This window comes from Poecilia reticulata, chromosome 13 (assembly GCF_904066995.2).
Source record: "Poecilia reticulata chromosome 13, P_reticulata-male-v2, whole genome shotgun sequence".
NCBI classification, from domain to species: domain Eukaryota; kingdom Metazoa; phylum Chordata; class Actinopteri; order Cyprinodontiformes; family Poeciliidae; genus Poecilia; species Poecilia reticulata.
Window position 1 is genome coordinate 2550388 of NC_088842.1, and position 15545 is coordinate 2565932.

General features: G+C 40.3%; 1 protein-coding gene across 6 annotated transcripts in view; it reads left to right on the top strand.

Annotated features, from left to right (window-relative positions):
* The window catches only part of bcas3 (BCAS3 microtubule associated cell migration factor), a 386651-nt gene that overhangs the window by 92727 nt on the left and 278379 nt on the right, over positions 1-15545 (top strand). For 5 of the 6 annotated variants that reach the window (XM_081614862.1, XM_081614859.1, XM_081614863.1 and 2 more), the window contains exons 16-17: positions 3688-3838; positions 12783-12827. In XM_081614862.1, coding sequence (XP_081470988.1) covers positions 3688-3838; positions 12783-12827 — 196 coding nt within the window. The remainder of the gene's footprint in view (positions 1-3687; positions 3839-12782; positions 12828-15545) is intronic. The other variant, XM_081614861.1, reaches the window with a different exon arrangement.

The following is a 15545-nucleotide window of genomic DNA, read 5'->3' on the forward strand; positions in this document are numbered from 1 at the left end:
TTCCTCGCCTCGCTGTGGCCGGCTCCTCACATAGGTGGCTTTCATTTCAGACTTTGAATCAGGTAGCTGGGCGATAAGGAAGCAGGTTTTTATTGAGGAAACTGCTTCAACATTGAGTTTGATTGGACATGTTCCCCCACATATTTGTTCACTCATTAAGTCTGGAAAGAAAATTAGTTCAATTCAAGATAAAAGAAAATAATTTTTTGATTTTAGTTTCCATTCACTGGTTTCAGGAGTACTTTCTAGTAAACAGGAAGCACCTAGTTTATTACTGGATTAGAATTTGCTGAAAAGTTTTCTATTGTGTTCAATTTCTAATTAAACCGTTTGAGTCGTTTTCAGTCAGTGTTCTGGCCAGTAAAGCTGAAAACTGGCTTATCTTGGTCACCAGAGAATTTTGTTGATGTGTTTATAGTTTTTTTCTGGTAGCAGAAAGTCATTCATGCTGTTTTATTTATGGTTCACTCTGAGTAAATGTGTAAAAAGCATTCCAATAAGTACATTTTTTGCTGCATAATTTACCTAGTACCAACAGAATCCATGCTAAATTCTGTCCCATTGTTTCATTAAAGTTTCATAAATTACATGCAGAATGTTGATGTTTTACCCCTTATGCAGAGGCACAGATACATGCATGTCCATGTACCATCTTCTGACACCGTGATCTGCAACATGTCTTCACTGTCTGGAGGGTCATGACCTCTTGGCCTTCAGTGATACTGGCTGCGGCTGTCAGCGCCACGCTGTCTCAGTCTGTCCACACCTGTTCTACAATCCAGGCCACAGTCCGGTCTGCGGGGGCCTGACGACAAACTAAGCAACGGGGCAAAAGTGAAAGTCTGTTTTGGACGTGAAATTCATCGACACCCCCACCCCAAATCCTCATGCTCCACTCCTGTCTCAGCTCAAGCACCATTATGGCTTTTCAGACTGCTTCCTGTGCAGATGATTTTTTTTCCTCATCTGCTCCCCTTCCTTCAACACAAAAGGTGGCTGCCCAAGCTCTGGGGGTGTAGCACTTTTGAAATGTGAAGGGCTTTCAGGAGCTGCTCCGGTACAGGCCGCTGTTGGTCGACCAGGAGAGGAGTGGTGGGGGTCTGGGGGGCTAGGGGCTAGGGGGTCTGGGGGAATGAAGGGCAGGTTTGTGTAATGGTCTTCTCTCTCCCTGCGAAGGTCATGCAGCATTGTTGGCTGGCAGAGGTCTAAAAGACAGACCAATGGAGAACCACAAAGCAGAGCTTTGGCAGGACTAATGAAACTCAGAGCTACACGTTAATGATCTAAAAGACTGGACCAAAACACTCAGCGCTCCCTTTCCGCTCACATTCAGCCTCCTCTTGATCGCTCCTTCCAGATAATGACGAGGCTCTCCGCTGCTTTACCTTTATTGTTGCGTTTGATGTGGGCCTTGTTTTCTTTGTCTTCACGTACCCCCTTCCTGCTTTTCATTGCTTTATGTTACGTGGCTGTCACTCATCTATTAAGGCAACAAATGGAACAAGGAAAACATTCAGAGAGCGTATTGTGCTGCGCCCGCTGGTTTGCTCTTTATTTCTTTTGAAAGCACTTGAACTTGGAATTTTCCTTGGGCTGCCAGTAGTATACACTTTTTTTTTGTTCTTACTGTTGTCACAGGATTACAAACATATTTATCATATAATCCACATGTCCATACAGCTGCAGTTTAATGTGTCTGTTTAGATGTAATTTGTTTTTTTTTGTCTTTTTTGGTATGCAACCTTACATTTACCACAAGAAAAATAGTAAACACAAGGCCTTGTTCTCCACTTCTGTTTGTTTCCTTTGTTTTTTGGGAGGGGGTTTCAGGGTAAAAAAAAAGTCTTCTTTCTGGTTCTGCACTGTTGCACTTACTGATCTGTTTTTAAAATATTATTTTCTACAAAATATTTTTGTAGAGAGGGCAAAATAATTACATTTTTAATATTTTGTATTTTGTAGGTGCATAATGTAATTTTATAGTACTGTCAAGTTAATATTACCTTCAGTTATACAAAATGCCTCAATTATCAAAAGTGACTTCCTTTTCACATGTAAATCATTCACTTGTAGCCTATATAAAGTAGAACTGCAGTGCTTTGGTCTGAATTCCTGGTTATTGTAGCTCCACAGACCTTTCCTTTACCCTTCATACCCCTCCTCTGAGGCATGTTTTAGAACAACTCGTTTTGAAACATTTTATTTCTGTTTGACTGATGATCTATATGTTGATTCATAGTGACAGACACGAACCGTGGATTAAATATTATCGTCTGCAGCCGTGAGAAAACCAAAAGCACGCTAGCTGGAGGAACAAATCCACCAGGTGCTGCCGGCGTTCTGACCATCAGATTTTCCTACCGTAGCTGTCTATCTATCTGTGCTACATTTGAAATTGCTACAACACTTGTTGAGACTTATAAATGGTGCTGTTATGTTTCCACGCTCTGGTGGTTAACTAGTTGGATGCAGACAGACCTTCTTGGTGTTGCTGCCTCATGCTATTCAACTGCCCCTCTACCACCCTGGATTTACTCTGCATGCGTCTCCGCTCAGCTGTGCACTTCACCGGCGAAGACGAGCCGTTTCTGACCGTTCTGATTTAGAACATGTCAGAACACCCAGTTTCTGTAAGTTTGTTGAAAAACAATTGAATATCACTGGGACGATCTGGATCCAAAACAGATCACATTAACATGGACATGGACACCCTCATGTTTGACAATTTCCAAATAAATGAACTTGCGCTGTAGTACAACTCTTATTTTCATTATGCATTTTTTAACTAATGCAACTTACAGTCTCGAAGATGCAGTCATCTTTAAATTGAAGTGTGTATTTGTACTGTAGTTGGTGTTAAATTAAATGTGATTTTTTTCTCTGTGTGATCTCTGGCTGTTTTATGCCGGATATCAAGTGTTCCATGTTTCCTTCTGCCCTGTGAGGTGATGGCTTTCTGAATGTCTGCAGTCAGACAGTAAAAGAGTGAAATAAACAGTAAGTGGACTAGCAGCCTCACTCTGCTGCAGTGATGGAGCTGGTTAGGATCATTAGGCCTTTGACATGGCCTGATTAGGTTTGACTCCAGCTCTTCGGCATATGGGAGTTGAGATGTGATTCTCTGGATCATCTGTCTTTGTGATGTGTTTTCCCATATGTGCATGCATGTGGGTTGCACCAGTGTGCAGAGAGCCTGTTGATTGGCCTTGATTAAGAGACTGCCGGGCTTACAAGCAGAGTCTTTGTAATATAGCATCTTGAGCTGGTTATTTCCAGTTGCTCCAAGGGAGGCCTTGAACCTGGGGTTGTGTGTTTGTGAGGGAGCAAGTGGGGAAAACAAATATCCCAGGATTCAGGCGAGGCAGAGGAAGGTGGGCTGACTTCAAAGAAGGTTTTCTGGTGGTGTGGTGAGGTGGTGAGTTTGAAGTGATGTCAGATGACGTTTTAAATTTGAGTCCAAGTGATCAGATTTGAATATTAGCATCTGAAAAGGCAGCTGAACTGAAAACATACTGCAGGATGAATAATGGATTAAAGGTTTCCAGCATTCATTTGACTCTGTTTATTTGTTCCCTTCTCCTCTAAAACGAATCAAAACATTTCTCTGAGATCTTTGTCTGCATTCTTTGTTCAGCAACCGTCCAGTTGGAATCGTTTTGGCTAATTTTCTGCATGTGTGTCTTGCAGCCAAGCTGAGCAACCAGGATTCATACAACAACTTCACCAACAACAACATGGGGAACCCTCGGCTCACGCCGCTGCCCAGCCTCACCGTGGTGCTTCCTCTGGCTCAGATCAAGCAGCCCATGACGTTGGGCACCATCACCAAGCGCACAGGGTAGGTACCATATACACACGCACGCACTCACTCACAACACACACGCACACACACACACACACACACACACACACACACACCTCGGCATACCCCACAGGAAGAAGGTCCAGCATACACTGTTGTCACACTTAAGTAAATTTCTCACAGGTAACAGTTACAGGTCTGGTTTGACGTTGTTATGGTTTTTGTCCACGAAATCCTTCTGAGGGCCACAAAAGGCCCCTGGGCTTCATTTTTATACACCCCTATGTTATCAAATTAAAATCAAAACATTTTTGTTAGGTTATTCTCCAGCTCTTACCATGCCCTGAACAATGAAGTGTTGTTTTGTTGTTGAAAATATTGGTTTGAATAATTTGCTCAAACCTGTCCTATCCATCAAAAGTGAAACACACTAAGTTTGTGTAGAGCTTTCACAAAATTCTCTCATTTTATTCTTAATGATCACAATCCAAAACAAACCCGTCAACAAAATGTTTGACCGGCAGCATCAAAGAAAGTCTGCATTGCACTGGAAGATTCCTCAGAGCATACATCTTTCACTTTTCACTGCTTTTACTCTGCATGTGAATATTGAAAAAGCATATGTATCCATCGATTGATGCATACAACTAGCCAGCCCTAATGCATTACTGGATAATAAAACACTGATACCTTAAAAATTATTGTCTCCAGGGCTTGATTTTAATGCGTTTAATGGCTAAGGAACAGCCTCCTCTTGATGCACAGGCTGGCTATGCTAAAGCAGAACTTCCATCCCAGCACCGGCCTGCAGGTGATGCTTCCCTCCCAGTAAAAACAGCCTGTTTTGTCCGCAGTTGTTCTGCTCTCCAGAGCTTCTCCTGCACATTCAGCTCATTCTCATTGATTTGTTTTGTCTCTGGCTATCTAGTTTTTTTTTTTTTTTCTTTTTTTTTTTGCATAGGTTAATGAAGCACAGCATACATGTGAAACTCATTCTGGGTTATTTAGAAGACAGACAAAACAAGACGCAGACTGCAGGAAAACGAACCAATCCTTGAGATCATTCTGAGTAAAATTTGACTTGGATAACAAATGCTGTGTAAATCTGTATGTTCTGACTGAAACTGGTTTGGATGGCTTTCTCCTTCCCTCTGCCGTTTGTTCATTCCTGGATCTTTGCCATACATTGAAATGATGTAGCTTTAAGACCTTCTGCAAGTATAGGCCTTTGCTAAGTACATTTACATACAGTACAGGTGGCTCTACAAATATAGACAGATTTTAATATTTTTCATTTAAATGTCATTTTCATGCCCTGTTTGAATGGGAAATGCTATAATGATCCCAGCAGATGGTGGAGGATTTATTTTCCTGTGATATTTGATAAGTAAGCTTTGAGGATGAAAATAGAATCCTGATCCTGCGGTCACCATAAACAGCATCAGGGCTTTTTTCTAAATCATTAGGCCAGCCTGTAAATTTATTTGCTATGTAAAAGTAATTATTGTGTTTGAGGTGCTGTGGTGTCTGCTTTGTATGTTTATGGGATCCTGATAGCCGTGGTTTGTATTTGGTTTCCCGAGTTGTTTTAACGCCATACAAAGTGGGTGGGTTTCATTTAGGATGTTTAAAAAAAGAAACACATTTTCTCTTAGATTTAAAAACAAAGTTTTACAGATTTATTTATGTATCTTTCTGATATTGTTAATTTTAAAATATTTTAAAGTTCATATCATGCTGTATTACATAGCTAAGCCTGCAAACTTTGTTGTAAACCTACTGGAGTTTATTTATTTATTTATTTATTTATTTATTTATTTAAGTCAAATCAAAGTGTATTCATATTGCACCATTACAGCAAACTCAGCTGACCAAAGCCCTTCACAATATCTACAGCATCACTAATTGATATACGATAAAATAGAAAATAAAATTTCATTTGATAATATGATAAAAAGCAAGACATATTTTATTTCAAATTAGTTTCAATTTCAGCAGCTTTCTAAAGACAGATCACATCATTTGAATTTGCAGCAAATGTAGGTAAGAGGAGCTCTTTGTTGTCATAAAAATTATTCCTAAATTTAGACGATTCTCAAGTAAATCAGTAATATTGTGGTTCAATATAATTGTACCGATGCATTGCTGTCTACTGATAAAGTAGAGGTGAATTCCTAATATTCTAAGATCATCATGAATGTGTCTCAGTACTCAACACATTTTCATTTTCTGCTTTTCTCCTTGATAAGCAGAAAATGCTTATCAAGGATAAGCAAAAAGAGAACTCATACTTTCTTTTTTTTCACAGCTATGTTTTTTTATTATATTTAATTTCCTCAGAGAGCGGTTTGTCTCTCTCACAGTAAATATTTGAAAACAACAACATGAACATCCTGAAAGGAAAGGTGTCAGTTATTTCTTTACTTATTTTAGATCATTTCTGAATGTCTGCCTTTCTGCTCCATTAAACGTGTTTTAATTTTCTCATGTTTTCTTTCACACTGGTCTTCACATTTGGAGGTTAATGTAGAGAAAATAAGATTATCACAATATTTTTATTCTTTTACAGAGTTGCTATCTCTGACAGGCTGAATTCTATTTATTTATGATATGATAAAGTCTACAAAATTATAAAACAGATAATTTGATATGATAGAAGAAGAAGGTTTCTTCAGAAAACAAGAACTGAAGTAAGAAGTCACACCATGTGGCTCCTTAAAGTTGTACAAACTTTTGAACATCTTGATTGCGACTTTGACCAAAAGTCACAATTAATAAATGTTCTTCTTTAAAATAAAAATGACTTTTTTTTTACTTCTATCACTCATTTTATCTAAATGTTCATCATGAAAGCCTGCTAAAGAACCTTTACTTCATCACAGTTTTATGCCTTTTGTGTAAGACTGCCTTTAGCATAATTTTTTTAAAAGAAATCTATTTCATGAGTCTGTCTTAACTAGGGATGCTCTTATCAGGTTTTTTGCTGCCGATTCTGATTCCAATCACTTATTGGGGCCGATCACTGCTGATCACCTGAATTAGCTGTTATTTTTCAGACATTACCTGTCTTATTGTCTTATGTCAGGAAGACAGCGAAAGTTTGACTACATATGATTTTTTTTTTAAGTTACATGCTGCAGCTTTAAGCAGACATTCATTGTGAGAGTTCACTGCCGGGTGGAGCAGAAATGGTGCTCCGTCTGTGAAATATTACTACCAGTAGCGTAGCGATCCCACAGTGAGAACAGTCCTGTCCAGCTGCTCCAGATGTCTTTTTTTTTCCTGTAGTCAGCCTCGATATAGCCAAACTCCGTCAAGTGCTTGTTTTTAAATGTCATATTATATTTGTTGTGTTGATGCATTTTGATGTGCTTCACCCCCAAGTTATTGGTGCAACACATGAACTTCCCCATTCACTCTGACCGTTAAAGTAGAGATAGCTGCACAGGCAGGCTGCGAAGAGAGATACAGGTGATCGGTTTTGGTGATTGACAATAAGTGATACTCTCATACTCTTTCATGGAAATCGGACGATTATGATCGGTGGCCGATCGATCGACACACATCTAGTTAACTCATTGCTGCCATTTCATAAAATATAAGGTGGATTTTCACAGGTTTGTGTAAGTTTTAGATCCACTCACACAGACAGGAGTGTGTCAGGCAAGGCTTGTTTTGTCCCTGATAAAGATCTGATACATTTCGGGATTAGTCGTTTGTCAGAAATAAATTCCAAACCAATAACATAAGAGGCTTTCGTATGGAGTGAAATTATACTACAGTCAATCAGTATTGCATGGTCCACATTGGTATTCTGTTTGGGTCTCACTTTACCTATTTACCATGCTTTAGGTTTTTATGGAATCTCCTCAATATTCCACAACAGCAAAACCAATCAGATATCTGCTATAAAGCAGTGGTAATGCGTCACCTACAGCAGCCATAGCTTTCTCATTTCTTTCCATATGTCAGATTTGAAAACATACTGCGGTGTTAACCTAAATGCTAGCCTAGGCTAAAAGTAGCATGTTTGCTCACTGTTTTGTTACTCAGTATTTTTCAATGCAGTTCTGAGTAGTAGTGCAGGACATAAACATATAGAATGAAATGTGATGTTTTGCTTCAAACCTCATACACTCTAATGCCAAGAGCTTCATCTGCTCTCTATGAGAGTGATGGAGTCTCCTTTTATGTCTAAGCTGAAAAATTAACAGGAGGGGGATTGTTGGATCCCTGAAAGTTATCTATGTTGTAGTTTTGCAAGCCTGGTACAAGACAATGCACCTGAACCTTTACAAATTTGCTGAACAGAACTTGGTTGCTGGGTCTGCGACTGACATAAAATCAGACACCACACAGACAGCTGTCTGACACTGGTCACCACCCGATCTGATACGTGAGGGTCGGATCTACTTTCCTATTTATTGTTTGAAGAATTTTCAAGCTGTTAATGGCTATGTTAAGAATATGATCGATCCTCTTTGTGTTCAATTCCTCCATGTATTTCCCATCCTTCACCTCCCCTGGCCTTCCTGCTCACGAATCACCTTAGACAGCCGTGTTGGCTCTTTGTGCCATTATTGAAGCCTGGTAGGCTGCCTCCCTAAAGGTTCATCCTTTCATTCAGTCCGAAGGAGACGTCAGCATTAATGCATCAGGACACGCAGCTGTGTGGCCTGCTCCTGTATGCACATGGCCAGGCCAACACACCGACACACACTCGCTGTGAGTGAGGCAGCAGGTTCAGCCCCAAGAGTGGGGGGTGATATCATATGCTTTTACGCCATACTTGCACAGGAGTACCCAAGCACCATCTGTCTGTGCAGCCAAGCTCTGTTTCTTTTTCCTGCCTGTGTGTGCGTGTGTGAGTGCGCGTGTGGGTGTGTGTGTGTATTTGTATGGGACACAGTGAGGCAGGGAAAGTAGCGTCCAGCAGCTGTATTTACACCTGTATGAGCAGATCCCTGTTGGCAGGGGAGCAGAGAAACACACCAGCTGCTTAACCTAAATTCCCTTCAATGTCGGCCATGTGTGCACTTCACTGTGCCGTGACACACAAACACCAACACACAATCTGTGGAAACCTTTACCCTCTTTTTTGTGTGACCAGACAGGCTGCAGGGATGTCTTAATAGATATTGGCGGTCCCAGAGACCACCAATGTACCGGAGATGCTGCTGTTTGTCCTCGGTTTCTGACATGAAAGAAACCCTCCACAAGTTCACACAGAGCGCGCTTGTCTTTTGATGTCGTTTTTGTGCTCACCCCGTGTCAGAGCAGGGAGGTAGAGTCGGATGTGGCTCAGCATCCGCCTGATAACCCTGCTGCAGACGAGGCCGTGTCAGGCAGCAGAGGAACGCAGCCAAGCATCTGCTAGTCCTCACAGTTCACTTGAAGTTCCAAAGTATGAGAGGTGTCTAGCTGCGACCCAGTCTCATGTTTTCTGTTAGTTTTACCTAAAGCTTGAATTGCCGTTAGTTCAGCCTCAGAACAATGAGCAGAAGTCTCTCCTGGTGAGAGTAATATCGACAGGACGCTTGACAGACAACGCAGTCCAATAATGAAAGATTTAACTTGTCAAAATGCCATTCAGGGTCACATGTGGGATTTGCACACGCAGTACAGCACACTTATCCCATCTACACACTGTCTGAATTTAACACAGACAAATGAAAATCTAAATGGAGAGATTGTCACACGCAAAGCAGAGCAGCACCATCGAGCAAATCCCTGTGATAACATTTTCAGGCAAATGCATATCAAGTGCAGGCGGGGTGACGAGAAACATGACAGCAAAAGAACAAATGAGACCCTGTGACCTGTCACAGATGTGCCCTCAGCTTACAATAATACGTGTTTAAGAGCCAGCACTGCGCTGAGCCATTGTCTTCCACAGCCTGGCTGAGGCCAGAGCTAAAAAGCGGCTTTAAGAAGGCAATGCCCACATGGCAGAAAAACAGTTTCACAAATCACCTCACTTCCCTCAATGTTTTAATGGCTTAGGCGCTGCTCTGAGGGCCATTGGGTTAGGAGCTGAATGTGTGAATGATTATTCACTGAGAGTGGGGTCATTGCCCTCAGAGGTCAGAAACACACTCTCTTTTCTGTCCGTCTTCTGCCTGCTGTCAGTAAATCGCTGTCTTCACACCCGTTACTAAATGCCTACCAGTTGGAGTCTTTTTCCACAAACCTGTTCCAACAGGGATGTACCATGGTATCACTGGACCTTCTTTGTCAACATTGAAGTGTAAACTCATCATCAGCCAGTCAAAATGGACATGTTTCCCAGAATGACTACATTTAAAGTTCAACGTTCTGAAAAAATTTGCTTTTTTGATTTGAAAGAACTTACAGTGGGTTTAGGATTTTAAGCGCACAAGAAATGTGTGTTTAAGAAATATAATGTGTTTTGTACTTTTGGAAACTAAAAGTTAGATTTTGGTATTTTACGACCTGCTCATGCTGATTTGAGTTGATTCTAATTTAACTTTAAAAATTATAACCAATACAATACAAATGCAGTGAAATCATCCATCTTATGGAACAAAGGTATTTTTATTTTCTGAATTAGACAAAATCTTCTTTACACCATCAGACCTCTTCCTCAATCTGCCCCTGGTCATGTCTCTCTCTTGGTCAATAAAAATTATTTTTAATTATATACTTTTTTTGTTAAAGTATGACAGTCGGGCTTCCCCATCGATGTGCATTAGTCTATACGCCAGACAGCCACTCCTTCCCTCATCAGGAGTTCAAAATGAATGCAGTTTTTTTTTTCTGTTCAAATTGCCAACCCACCACAGTGGCAGGTGCTCAAGTTTACATGTCACTTTATACTTTTACTCGCATTTGGTCATCGGCGGGTGACCATGGTAAAGTCTTTTTTTCTAGAAGCTTCTTACAGGTTTGTGCTTCCTCTGAGCGACAAATGCTCATTTGTTAATAGCAGAGAAAACCAGAAGCAGTACTACCTCTGTTTCTCTGTTAAAACAGAGGTAAAGTTGTTCACAATAAATACTTTTTTTTAACAGAACACAGCAGAAAGGAAGGCGACAAAGTTGTTGAGCCATTTAAAACGGTACCGCAAGCTTTCCGCATCTCAAAGAGCACAGGTTTACATCTCAAGTCTTTTATTTGATTTCATGTAGAGCATTTTAGACAGACCTGTGTATAAACTGTGTATAAATGGCTTGAAAAAGGTAAGTTTAGCTATCAGTAGAAAATAGAAGAAGCATGTTAAAATTTCAGATTACAGAATTAATCAGAAAAACAGCTGAGAGGTCCATGGTAGCTTGGGGGGTGGGGGGTGGTTGCAGAGATTCACCCCTCAGGTCTGAGAATCAGTTGACATGGCAACTATCAACTCCCCTTTAATCTGGATTTAACTGAAGAGTGGCAGGAATAAAGTCATGCTCAAAGACAAACATAGGAAGTTTGAATTTCTTACACTTCATGACTTTGTTCCATCAGTTGCCATATATTTACTTTCCTGTGCATGTATTAGTGTATGTATTTCTCAGGCTTTCTGGTTCATGTGGGGTCAATCTAAAGCCTATTTGACCCATTTCCACATAGATGTCTTCCATCGGTGTCTCTCCATTTTCACAGTTGGAGACTCAAATGGGGATCCGTTGGGGTCAGTAGTCTCAGCAGTAGGGTAGATAAACCAGGGGTCTCTGTTAAACCAACCACTGTGTTCATTTGTCAACTTGCGCTCCAGGAGTAAAACGTTCCAGGGCCAAAAGTTGCTCCCTGTCTCCCAGAGGAACATCTCCCTCCATATTCATGCACCAGGACTAATTGGACACTGTGTGCTATCACTGGGAGGGCCCAGGCGGATGCGATGAGAGCGATAAAATAAAGAAGGGCTGCAGAGTGCTTTGGTTGGCTGGGGGATCCTTTTTTTTCAGCACTGGGGAGGGTGGCTCACAGGGACAGAGTTCAGTCTCATTGGATCTTTATTGCTGTAGGGAAAGAGACTTATTTACTGTAAACTGTTTATGGAGCTCTGTCACTATCTCTGGCTGCGCAGAATAAACACAGGAACACACTCCCACTCCTGATGTCTTGTAAACACCAGAAACACACTCACAGACTGACGGACAGCAATGTACCCTGAAAAAGACACACTCAACTCTGGATGACTCCTGGACACGCGGACACACACACACACACACACACACCCACGCACGCACACACACACTCACACACACACGCACAAACGCACGCGCACACACACGCATACACACGCATACACACGCACACACACACACGCGCACACACACACACACACACCTACACACACGCACACACACACACACACACGTCGCATGCTTGTTAACATATTCACAGTGGATACACATTTGCCCACACCCTATCTTTCAAAAGGCCATGCTCTGCCATAAATATACAGTTGCTCTAAAAAAAGATGTTGCTTGCAAACACACAGCTTCTTGTTTCAACATTGTATGAGTCCTGTTAGTTTTACTGGTGTCCCCAGTTGTTATACAAATTGAGTAAACTCTTCTAACTTGTTCTTTATCTTCAGTCCAAATTTTTCCCATCTAAAGTGATCTGACACGACTACGAGAATTAATGTAATTCATAAAAATGAAAAGTGAAGTGAGACAAATGAAAGGAAAATAAACAAAGTGACATATGTCAAGAAAAGGGTGCCGCTCCACCTCCACCCCTCTAACTGTGGACATGCTCTGTCTGTAAAGTAAATCTTCTCAGCATTTACAGAGCAGCTTGAGCAAATGAATCCTCCAACCATCCTGCAGGTTTTCATATCCATCTTGGTGCTCAGACATTCTGTTTCCTGCCTCATGTGCACTTAAACAGAGATGTCAAAAAGTGTGTAATGTGAAAAGTGTGTTTGGTCAGGTGTGCTAGTTTAATAATGGCTTTTCCGTCCATCTCTGTGTCCCCACACCCTTCACCCTCCCACCACACCTCTCTCTCCCTCTCTCTCATGAAGACCTTACCTCTTTGGGGCGGGATGTTTTGCCATTAAAACTCCATGGTGAGTTTTGCTTTTCCCCTCGTTGACTACATCACCAGCATGCAGCGATACTCTCTACCAAAACCCGCCTCCTTTGTTGTTGTTTTTTTTTTTTGTTTGTTTGTTTTGGGTGCCTTGTAGATTTTTTAAACTCATCTTGCCATTTTTATTTTCATTACTCAAAGGGGAAAAATCCCAAAGAGGCATATTTTTTCCCCCTTTCTTTTGCATTTTTGGTGTTGGCTTGCACACCTTTTTTATTGTATGACAAATAGTGGCACTATTGCCTGATAAGTGTATTAATTTTTGTTTAATGTCTACTCTTTCTTAAAGGAGATGGTAAATGTTTCATTGACAATAATTCCAGAGGACATTTTCAGGCCTTGGACCCTCTGGGCTGGCTGCTGAGTGGCCCGTTTGTGCCACCCCACAGAAAATGGCGTTGCTGGCGTCTCCTCTGTGCGTTGCCTTTGTGCAGACCCTCCACAGTGTTTTTCCAAGAATGACGCTTTTGTGTAAAACACATGTTCAGATTTTGTTTGGTTTCATTTTTTCCATTGGATGTGTGTTTGCACGCAGCAGTTCTGCCTTGTCATACTGTGGTGTGATTCTCAGTGTGTTGTGTGGTTCGATGGTTACTCGGAGATGTGTGCTTTTCACTTGGGAAATTCCTCAACAGACAGCAAAAGAATGAACCAAATGTTCTCGATTTAATTTTCACATATTGTGTTTAGGCCAATCTTAATGCTACCATTCTGGTATCATGTTTACATTTACTCTTTATAGGTATGAGCAATATGCATTTTTTTTTCTTTTCCTGGTGTATGTGTAGACATTAATCTGTTCGGATTTGTTCTGATAGAAATACCAAGGATCCTTGCAAACCTCCAAAATGTGTGATGTGGTTTGGATTGGTACTTCTGGTATTAAAAGTGTCACTGATAAGATGTTGGAACTATGCACAAGTTGCCGGTGTGAATCTATATCATTCATATAGTTGATTTTTTTTTTTTTATAACTTAGATGTAAATTAAATACAAACATTTTTGAAATGTTTTTAAACGTAGCTCTGTGTTGCCTAAAGCCCAGTTCACACTACGCAATTTTGGGATTGTCAGCCGATTTTCAAAACCTGAGAGACCACAAAAATTTGTAGGTGTCGGCATCAAGCCCTGACTGAATGAACAGCCTTATTGATAGCCTATTTAAGTCACGTTAATGATGAATAGCTGAAAAGTTACCAGGTATATCAACTATGGTAGCAATTTCTCTCCAACTCCTCTCTTTATCATTTCTGAGGGTACTCCTCGCATGAAATGTTGTTTCCACATATAATCTCCAATGTTCACTGGACTCTGGGTTGCGCCATGTCAGCTGTTTGGGATCTTGGAACGCTGAACTTTCTAAGATTGTCGTAAGGGGAAAATCGGGGCAAAAATTGTGTAGTGTGAACTGGGCTTAACAGGACAAGTGGTGGTGCGACCCCTTTACAGGATGTGATGTAAAGAGGGTAGCATCCAGTGAGTGACCTCTGTTAGCAAGATGTTTGTTTTCCTTCATCATCACCTTTTGTTCCAGTATGGTTTAATAAATAAGTGCCAAGGTGTTGCGTAGCGGCTGGGTTTTCTAATTACCCCAGTGAATACATAAACCTGTTCTCTTCCCCAAAAGATAAAAATCTTCAAGAATGAAAGGATGAAAGGAAGTACAGAGAATAAATGGTTTCCTACTCCATCTTCTGTACTCTGTAGCAATCTTTTCATGCAGATTGTCTGTCACAGTAAAGTTCCTAAAGTGTTAAAAATGTTTAATAAAAAAAATCTGATCAACATTAACAATGAAAATACAGCAGGATTATTTGTTTGTAAACATGGCAGATGATAAAATAAGTTATGGTACCAAGTGGATATTAATGAATGAGATCCATCTTAATGATGCATAGGCGTTACATGCAGGTGATAGATAAATGGTGGATAAATGACAAGAGAAAAAAATCAGAAATAAAAAGAGCAACAGGCTCAGCAGGAGGCAGTGTGAGGTGAGACACTGTACCGAATATAAAACCTTCAACATATGAAGCAGATAACAGGTGACCTGTGCTGGCGGCGAGTTGTAAATTATTTTATTGGCATAATTGTAAATAGTTTAAACAGTTATTCTTTCTTGCATTCTGCAGGCAGCATGCACAGTCCAGTGGGTCCTGACGTAAATGGATGAAAACTCTACAATAAGTCTACAAATTATTGCAAGAAGTTATGTTACCCATGATTTATTTATTACTTTGATTTAGCACAAATACAAAATATTTATTTGCTCATCACAGATGAAACACATTCTGCATGGTCAATACCTCTAGGCTTATAAAAAAAGTGTCAAACATGATGCCATTTTAATGATTTATAAAATATACATTCAATGAATATATCAACTCTGTTGAAACTGTTGAAAACTTTCTGTTTATGCTGACTGTCTACCACTAACTGGTAAGATACTAGCTACTACAGATTTTTCCATAGAACCCTACTTAAAAATGTCCCCACTATTCCTTTGATTTAGTGCAGCATTTATTGTCATAAACAATATGTGAAATGATATGTATACATAGAGTAAAACTGACTATTGGTAAATAGATTTAGTTTTTGAACATAATTGTGGATGATTTAAAATGTAAATAAAACACTTCCTCCTTATCCAACATAAACATCATCTTTTAACAATATTTATCCTAAGCATCACCTC